The 9,745-nt window shown below is 40.7% G+C and overlaps 2 protein-coding genes across 4 annotated transcripts in view; one reads left to right on the forward strand and one right to left on the reverse strand.

Moving 5' to 3' along the window:
• The window catches only part of MRPS18C (mitochondrial ribosomal protein S18C), a 6,963-nt gene extending 2,086 nt beyond the window's left edge, over positions 1–4,877 (forward strand). For both annotated transcript variants that reach the window (XM_019525953.1, XM_019525952.1), the window contains 4 exons: positions 1,853–1,936; positions 4,216–4,273; positions 4,588–4,647; positions 4,753–4,877. In XM_019525953.1, coding sequence (XP_019381498.1) covers positions 1,853–1,936; positions 4,216–4,273; positions 4,588–4,647; positions 4,753–4,829 — 279 coding nt within the window. In that variant the 3' untranslated portion in view covers positions 4,830–4,877. The remainder of the gene's footprint in view (positions 1–1,852; positions 1,937–4,215; positions 4,274–4,587; positions 4,648–4,752) is intronic.
• Positions 4,749–9,745, reverse strand: part of FAM175A (family with sequence similarity 175 member A) — a 25,323-nt gene continuing 20,326 nt past the window's right edge. For both annotated transcript variants that reach the window (XM_019525950.1, XM_019525951.1), the window contains 2 exons: positions 6,671–6,782; positions 4,749–6,082 (listed from right to left, as the gene is read on the reverse strand). In XM_019525950.1, coding sequence (XP_019381495.1) covers positions 5,652–6,082; positions 6,671–6,782 — 543 coding nt within the window. In that variant the 3' untranslated portion in view covers positions 4,749–5,651. The remainder of the gene's footprint in view (positions 6,083–6,670; positions 6,783–9,745) is intronic.

Genomic DNA, 9,745 nt, shown 5'->3' on the forward strand with positions numbered 1-9,745 from the left:
CCCCCCCCCCCCCCCCCCCCCCAAAAAAAAAGGCTAGGAAAACTTTACCTGGACTTCCTAGAACACCCATTAATTGCTTTAAGGACCTTTTAAATGGCTCTAATGACAAGACTTTTGATAGTATAGTGGATTCTAAAAGTAAGTTGAGGGTGTTCCCCCTTTTCAGTAGGAGAGGGTACACAGAAGGGCTGTGTGAAGCTTTGGTAGCTCATTCAGTTGAGGACAGTAAGTCTTCAGCTGGTAAGTCAGTCTGTTGTGGTGGGTAGAAGGTGGGGGCACAGATTAACGTCCCCACAGTGAGATGGGATTGGGGCTGGGACAAGCTGCCCAGCCGGGACTTGAGGAGGGGGGCTCCTGCTGCTGTGCGCTGCTGGTCTGGTAGGGCATGGGAGCAGGCGTGTGCCCCTGGATCTGCGCAGGGTGAACTGGGCCGGGCTGTGCTCCAGGAGGCTAGGCCCTGCTGCCAGGCAGTGCTCTGCAGGGCAGGTGGAGCCAGGACTGTTACTGGTGGCTACCCACCCTGCAGAGCCCAGTGGAGTGGGAGTATGGGGGGGCTGCAGCCACCCTAAAATTTGCCATAGCCCCTGCCACTGGCCCCTCCCTGATCTGGGTGCATATGCCCACTGCCATGCCCTCCTGCTGCTTGGCTAGCCAGGGCACAGCGAGCTGAAGCTGCAGCTTGTCCGGAAGATGCAAGGAGGCTGGAGCAGCTTCCGCCACTGTGTGCTGCTTGTTTGAGGCAGTGCAGTGGCAGCATCCTGCATCTCCCTGTCTTGTCTGGTTGAGTGGTAGGAGGGCATAGCCCCTGCTCCCAGCTCCTTCTGCCCAGATCAAGCCACACCTGCATTGCCCTGGCTGGGCAAGCGGCAGCGGGGATAGCCCCCATTCTCAGTGCTGCCATGCCCGCATCCTGTGCGCATCCCACCCCAGCTGGACGAGCGGCAACAGGGCAGAGCCCCCACTCCCAGTGTCTTCCACCACCCATCTGGAGTACAGCCTGGCCCAGCCCGCCCCACACTGCACAGATCTGGGGGCGCACACCCACTCCTATGCCTTCCTGGACTGGTGGCACGCAGTGGCAGGAGCCCCTTTCCCTGAGTTCCCAACCCCAATCCCTCCCTTCCTTGCCATGGGGGCGTTAATCTGCCCCCCTTCCCCCACACCTCTTCCCTCTGCCCACAACAGATTTACCAGCTGGAGGCAGCTGTGTCCACAGCATCCTTGAGGACTGCTGCCTGTTTAGTCTATGGACGAATCTTCGGATCCAGATTGGGCTAATTGAATTGGGACAGTTATTCGAATCTCTGTCCCTTTGAATCAGTTGAATCTGAATCGAATATTTGCTGCTTTGCACAGGCCTAGTACATAGATATGTGGTGCTTTCTTTTTATGACTACAATAAAGAACAAGAATATGGCTTGTGTGGTAAGAACCCAGCTGTTACGTAGATGACACCCAATGTTATGCAAGTGTAGAAAAATGTCCTTCAGTGCTCAGGATGGACCAGGGAACATATTTCCTTACTAGCCATTGTTATAGCAATAATAAACTTATTATATTAGAAGTTATTCCTCCAATAGTTTGGGAAGGAAGAGAGATGGTATTTTGTTAAATGCATTGTTCAGTAACGTGGTGGCATATCAGATTCTAGGACAAGAAAGAAAAGGTCTGAGTTCACAATGGAAAACTGTCTAATGGCATGTGCTTTTGCTAAGTTCATTTCAGCTTTACAATATGTTTGTGCTCTGGGGAAGTGAAGTGGAAAGCTAGAGAATGCTACCTTTAGAATGTGGCTATGTAATTGAGAGAAATGTTTCACTGTGAAAGAAAGGTAAACTATTTCTTGTTTTAGCTGATACAAATGGAAAATCCATACAAGGAGCCTCCTAAGAAATGTGTCTTGTGTGGCATACATGTAAACTACAAGAATGTACAGGTGAGTTTCTTTACAGTGGATTTGTGCTGCAATTATGTGGTCTCTATTTTGGAGTGAACATGCTATTTAGGAGGTATGCTGAAGAAAGAGAGGGAGAATTTAAGATTAGAGAGAGTACCCTAGGAATAAAAGGTATAAAATTGGACAGTATGTGGTGGCTGATACTTATATTGTCTATTCCATTTGCACTACCTCCAGGAATTGCTGCAGATTCTGTTAAAAGCAAGGAAGAGAAATGGACCATGTGTTTTGTTTTTCCTCTGCATTGTTGACGGGCATATTCATTATTATAGGATGATATTAAAAGTATAAATCCAGATAGACTCTTCTAGAATACTCTTTATGGTGGCAAGAGTTCTGGGTCAATTCAGGCACCATATCACCCTCTCTGTGAATGGGCAGTTAAAGAAAGAAATATTCTAGAATGCTTGTAGATGCTAACTAGAAAATCTGACCCTGACTAGTTTTGTGGGTCAGTCCTGACATTCAGAACGTGTGAAGAGCTTAATATGGTAGCCTTTTACAGGAAGTTAGTCTGGTTACTAATAAAGTGAGTAAAAACAAGTAAATGGATGGAAATGGAAAGAGCATAGTGTTTTATGAAAAAAAAATATAAATGCAAGCTGACAATTACAACATACGAAAGGTTTCAGTATTTATAAAACCTATGGTTAAGTGTGTTGTTAGCTGGACTGCCAACCCCTTTGCACCTCTGACTTGTCTGCAGAGTTAATGTGTTGAAAGTGTAAAAAATAGTGAGTTTAGAAACAGTCGTATTCCACAGCTAAGCTTGTGTGATGTTTTCCATAATTATATTTGTAATTCTTAAAACTTTGCCAAATAAGCCTTTTTGGTTGAACTGATTACAGTCTATCCTGTAATCTGTGTTTCTTCTGCTGATACCTGGAGAGTACAGAGGGGAAAGGGGAAGCAGCCTAAAAGATGCAAAGGGAGGGAATAGAAGCCTTGAAGTGGAGAGGGAGCAGGGAAATAAGGGCTGAAAGTGGACATAGTATGATCTTGGTTATACCCCCATCTTATCTTACAGTGTCTGTGAGGGAACTCACAAGCTTGACTCAGCTGTTTTTTGTTTTGCAAAGAGTTAATCATTGCATACTAGTTTTGCATGGAACCCTAGGCTCATCTTTTTTTCCCCTGATGCTGTTGCCTGTAATACCTCTGCCTCATTTGTATCAGAAGCTGAAAGGTGCAAGTGAGGCAGGGAGAGAAGTGATGCTTTCACAAGCAAGGCAGTTGAATGCTGCTGTGCAGGCTACAACTCTTTCCTTTTTCTGCCAAAGTAACCTTGTGCATCTCTAGCCAAGGATGGACACTTTTTCCAAGTTGAGATGTTCAGTATCTCAAGTGCTGAGAACTTGCTGTTCTGTGTTCTGAACAAACTGTAAGTGAAGTAAAAATTCTCAAATTTTGTCCAAAATTACTAGAGTAGGGGCGGGGAACTATTTTGGGTGGAGGGCCACTTGCTGAGTTTTGGCAAGCCATCAAGGGCCGCATGACGGGCAGTAAGGGGCAGATAAACATTAATTTTCTAGTTTTCTTAGGGGTCCCATGGGCTGGATAGAATGGCCTGGCAGGCCACATTTTGCCCTCCCCTGTACTAGACGCTTATTTTAGTCCATGTTTCAGTTTCTGTGTACAGAAGTAGGGGACTTAATGTCACTGAGCTGCAAGAGGTGTTGAAGATTTAAATTTTTTTTTTTAATTATTTTAGTAAAGCCCAATGGAATATGAAGAAACAATTCTCTATTTGGAGTTGGATTTGGGATACAATAAAATACATGAGACCACACTGAATAAGGAGGACCAAAAATACTGAAAACTTAAGCTACTATTTAGTGAGCTTCAATCCATGCTTTGCACTGAATAGGGCAGGAACAGGGAAAAAAAGTATGATCACATAATTAAAAATAGCCAAATGCCTATGCACAGGGAAAACTACTAAGGTTGCAAGGACTGACTTAATTCTGGCACTTCCTAACTTGAGTGCTGGATTAATGTATTGACTATTTAACGGTTTTATATTGGTATAAACTTTACTTTTAATATGAACATCAAATTAGTGTATGTGGTTTTTAAATTCTGGTTGAAAAGCAGTAGGTTATTTTTGTGAAACTTTCTGAGGTAAGTTATGACGTCTTGAAATAGGAAGGATATGATAGTGTTAGAATTCAACTTTTACAATAAAACTTTCTATATTTAAAGTTATCTGTTTGGTTTTCAGGAACATTTTCACTAATATTTTCTGTCTTTTTCAATAGCTTCTGTCCCAGTTTGTGTCTCCATATACTGGTCGCATGTATGGAAGACACGTAAGTGGTAAGTGTAATGTAGTCTTGCATCAATTTAGCAACAAATAGTATTTGTTATAGTCATTTATCCAAAGGGTTCTTAAAGCTAAAATCTTAATATAAAAATTCGTATTAATCTGCTTAGTGAATAACATGCAACTGGAGAAACTTCATGATTTGGGAGGAGAAACTCCATATAATAATTTTGTGCAAGTAGACTGACACACACAGTTTTTATAAAAGCCTGCAGGAGTCCCTGCTAGTTAGACTTTAGATACCGATTAGCAAATTAGCTTGAGCCGCTGAGATAAGCTGTTAAAAATCAGTTCTTTGCCTTTACAGGGTTATGTGACAAGAAACAGAAAGAGATTTCAAAAAGTATTAAAAGAGCACAAGCACTTGGTAAGCATAGCTGTAAACTTAATTTTTGGAGATAACGGGGTGGTTTTTTTTCCCCCCCTATGGAGACACTAACCTCATTTTTTTTCTTTCTTCCCCCACCCCCAGGGTTTATGCCAGTTGTATACAAGAACCCATCGTTTCGGAATGACCCAAAGCTTTGCAATATCAAGTATCCAGAATAAGTTAGGTAAATTGTCCATAAATCAACAATAAAATTATTTTGTAATTCATGTTTATGCACTCCATTAATACCATAAACTTGTTGGACTTAAAACACTAACATTGTTTTTATAACTGATGCCCCCATCTCTCTCTTGTATGGAGGGATGTCAAGTGTTCTGCATTACTGTTACTATCTGAGCAAACAAACTAAAACTGAACACTCTGAGTTCTCCATGTCTGTAATAATAAGAACTTAAGTTACCATAAAGTTTTCAAAAATCTGTGTGTCGTTTCCTACACTAAAATTAATCCTATAAAGCAGGAGAAGTCTTACACTTGAAGTGCAAGGAAAACAAGCTGTTGCATTTTCTCTCGACTGCTGGTTTCTAGTATACTGACACTAGATAACAGCAGTGCAGGTGAATAATGCAATCCAGTTAGTAGCTTTGGTTCTCTAGGCTTTGCATAGTGGCAGATATAATTTACAATCTGGCACTAGTTTTCTTCAGCACCAGTTACAAGCAGACATCACACCTGAAGAGGCAAGTGTGTTATGTCCCAATTTCAGTGTTGTATATACTTTCAATCTTTGCTGCATTACTTTTTTCCTCCCAATGTAAACCCTGAGGAAGATGATATAATCTGGACTCCACTCCACATGTCAAAAGTAGAATACGTGTAAACAAAATAAAATCTTACATTTTAAAAATGTTACAAAATGTAACTACATTTAGTTTTTGTCCCATAATGTTCCTGGTTGATAAAGCACTGTAAATATATTGGCAGTGGCTCTTGGTGCAGCAGATCATCATTTGGAATATCCTACATTTGGTGTGAAATGGTTAGAAAGTTGGTGAGTGTGGATATTTATCAGTGTTCTTCAGTTTCTCCAGTGCCTCCTCATCTGTTTCAGTCCCACTTAGTGTAATCTTCCTTTCCTGGTCACTGTCCTCTTGGTCTCCTTGAAATAGCTTTTGATGAAGTTTCAATGGCCGTGATTTCTTTAATGATCTTGGTCTGGCTGTGGTCGCTCTAGCTTTACGCTTAGTCAACTGCTTCATTCCTCCTTTGGGGAAGTCACTGTCTTCTAGCATGAGAGTCAGTTTGTCTGTTATATTAATGTTGTGGTCAGTGTTACAGCAGTGTTCAAGTATTGGTCTGCCTTGTAAAGAAACAATACAGGTCTGCAGTCCAGAATATGGGAAAAATGTCTGCAAAGCCTGACAAAGAAAAATATTCTCTGGTGGTTCACTGGAACCACTTTTGTTCTCACCTGAATAATTTAAAAACAAAACAGAGAAACAACGGTTTAATTACTTTAAACTAGCAATGTCTCGTGCTTATCTCCTGTAATTTTAGGTAACTTTTAAAAAAACTATTTCTAGATCTTATTGTATAGTTCACTGAATTTGATGAGAGGTTAAAAGGAAGTAAAAGGTATGCAACTACAAGGAATTATTCAACTTTTCCCTTTTGGTAGGTGTCAAAAAGCAGCGACTTCTATGCTGATGGATAAATTTGAGTGTCTATGGTATTTTCCATAAATTCAATGGTTAGCAAATGTATCATTGGAATACTGCATAGTCAGATTGCTAGTGACTTTTTATAAGTACAGTTTTAATTTCTACAAGTTGAAGCTTAATATAGTGGCAAACTACAGCTGTAGATAACTTGTGGGGAAATATTTCCCAGTAGAATAAATGTAGTCTGAAAGCTTGATTTGTATTTTTTTTTTGCTATTTTCACCTAAAGGTTTCTCAACAAAAATAACTATTTTGAAGTGATATTAACTATTAAGATGACAAGTTTTATCACACAAATGTAAAACCTCTTAACAAAACTACAAATCTTTTCATGTTACCTGAAGTTTGTGTCTGTTCCTTTTTCCTTTTTATTTCTTGTTTCAGCTGGCCTACTTCTGCTAAGAGTTTCTCTACTGTTCGTTCACTAACTTCTACTTTAGTGCATGTTTTCTACAAGAGAGTCATTTGTAATGATGAATTGTAGTAATTTTTTTTAACTTTAAGTGCATAGTTTTAAAAAAGCTTTTTTCCAGTCTAACACAACATTATACAAAATTGTTAAAAACAGTCCACTATTATAGAACCGAGGATAGTAATACAAAACACTGAAAACATAGTGAACAGTAAGACTATTGAAATGGCAAACAATAACTGAAAAATACTTTAATTTTTATCTTTAATTTCTAGTCACAGATAGTTTGCTATGGTAGATTTTTAAGTTAAAGAGGAAGAGTATCCATGCTTGAGGACAGGCTGCTAATCCAGGTTGACTTCAATAAGCTGGGCAGATGAAAACCTGATGGCATTCAATATGGAGAAATGCAAGGTGCTCCACCTCTGAGAGGGAGTTGGGGGGGAACCTGCATCACATTTATAGGCCTGGCAATGCTACACTTGCTAGCACTACAGCCAGAAGAGACTTGGGGGTCATGACTGACCACAAAATGAACATGAGCCACAAATGTGATACCACAGCTGGCAAAGCGAACAAAACTCTGGCTTGCATCTACCGATGCATCTTGAACAAGACCCAGGATGTCATCCTCCCACTGTACTCGGCCTTGGCGAGGCCGCATATGGAGTACTGCATCCAATTCTGGGCTCCACAATTCAGGAAGAATGTGGAGAAGCTTGAAAGAGTCCAGAGGAGAGCCCATGTGCCTGATCAGAGGGCAGGAAAACATGCTTTTTGAAGACAGGCTGAGAGCCATGGGACTCTTCAGCCTGGAGAAGTGCAGGCTCAGGGGTGACTTGGTGACAGCCTATAAGTACATAAAGGGCATGCATCAGGATCTGTGGGAACACCTGTTCACCAGAGCACCCCAAGGGATGACAAGGTCCAATGGTCACAAAGTCTTGCAAAACTCTCCTTTAGGCTGGACGTAAGGAAAAACTTCTTTAGTGTCTGAGCCCCCAAGGTCTGGAATAGATTCCCCCAGGAAACACCTACTCTGGACACTTTTAAGAAACATTTGGAAGCTTATCTTGCTGGGATCCCTTGATCTTAGCTGACTTCCTGCCCCTTCCTGGACCCAATTATCTTATGAGGTCCCTTCCAGCCCTAATTTCTATGAAATTTGTGAAATCTATGAAATTCCAAGAAATAGGACATACTTCTTTGGAAGACTAGTCTCTGGACAGTATGTCGTTCGTATAGTGTAGGTATATATACTATATCATGTTACTATTCCTTGTTCTACTATTTTTAACAATTTTAACACAACTGGTTTTTGTTGTGCTTATCCAGACAAATTTGAGTGACTATTTCCAGAGATTTAGATGCTATTATATATTTTAATAAACTCTAGGCATCATGGATTTTCCTATAGTAGTTTATAAAGAACTTTAAATAATGAATCTATTATCTACATATTATTTTTCTAAGGATTTAAAAGTATTTTAGAGGGTACAGATTTGAGTTGCCTTAAAAAAAAAACCAAACAAACTGTTCTTTAACAATCTTTAATTCTGGCATCTAGTTATGATAAAAAACAAACATTTATAAACCACTAACTTATTTTTTCCAAGGCTGTTTTTTTTATAAAGATAATGTTGATAATTTTAGAAAGTGGGAATGAATTTGTTACTATGTTTTGCTTTTGCAAAATTTGCACACGTTGCTATCTTCAAATTCAAAGCCTTCATGATTTTACACTGAACTCAAGTACATGGAAGCATTGCTATGATTTTACTTGATACTAAAGTTTGTGCAACTCAGTTTTAGGTGATACCAAAACTGAGAGGAAACCCATTTTAGAAGGCTTATCTACTACCTCAGCCACTGAAGTCACATCTACTACAAAAACTTTCATAGTTCCTGTAATGATAGCCAAATAGCCCAGTTTTCCATGTGAATACATTATTGTTCACTCACTCCAAAGTATAATTAATGCGTAGAAAGACAAATCTTAATCTGTAGAAAGGCTGGAGTGTCACTGTAGCCGTGATGGTCCAGGAAACAGGTGATAAGTGAGGGGACTTTTTCTTTTGGTGATACCTTTTATTGAACTGACTATATAGTTGAAGGAAGAGATGTTTTCATAAGCTTTGAAACAGTGACATGAAATAGGGTATTCTGTGCTTGAAAGCTTGTTTGGTCCAAAAACAAGATGTCACCAAAATCATCCTTGGTTCTCATTAAGATTAGTTTGGATATGCTTGGTATCATATTTTTCTGCAGATAAGTAGGATAAAGAAAAGGAAAACTGCTGTGTTTTACCATAGGAGTTTGAAGTAACCATAATAGATACCCCTCATACTTGAGAGTGCTTTCAGATCCCCCCCTCTTTTTGTAAGAATGGGACTTATCTCTAAACCGCCCTGCACTGTGGGAGAAGTTGTAGGCTTGTATTGAGCAACAAGTTGAGTTCAGACTCAGCTGCTGCTATTTGAGAGAGGTTATGAGCTGAAAAGAAACTAGCTGTTTAACTAGATTATTTTCATATCCGGAAAAAAATGAAAAGAACTCATTCTCTTAATTCTAATCACTAGAAACCTTTTTCACGGGTGGAAGGGACCTGAACAGATCATCAAGTCCAACCCCCTGCCATGGCACGAAGAGTACTGGGGTCAAACGACCCTGGTGTGGTGTTCATCTAGCCTCTGCTTAAAGACCCCCAGGGTAGGAGCCAACACCACTTCTCTTGGAAGCTGGTTCCAGATCCTAGGCGCCCTGACTGAAGTAGCGCCTCCTGATGTCTAATCTGAATCTACCCTCTGCCAGCTTGTGACCTGTTTATTTTATGTCACTCCTGGTAGTGCTCGGGGGAACAGGGACCCCCCCCACCCCCCACTGCCTACTGGTCCCCTCTGACTAGTTTGTGTAAATGGCCACTAGATCCCCCTTCAGCCTTCTCTTGTGGAGGCTGAACAGGTTCAGGTCCTGTAGCCTCTCCTCATAGGGCCTGCCCTGC

Source organism: Gavialis gangeticus, unplaced genomic scaffold (assembly GCF_001723915.1).
Source record: "Gavialis gangeticus isolate Ggan-Ray unplaced genomic scaffold, GavGan_comp1, whole genome shotgun sequence".
NCBI classification, from domain to species: domain Eukaryota; kingdom Metazoa; phylum Chordata; order Crocodylia; family Gavialidae; genus Gavialis; species Gavialis gangeticus.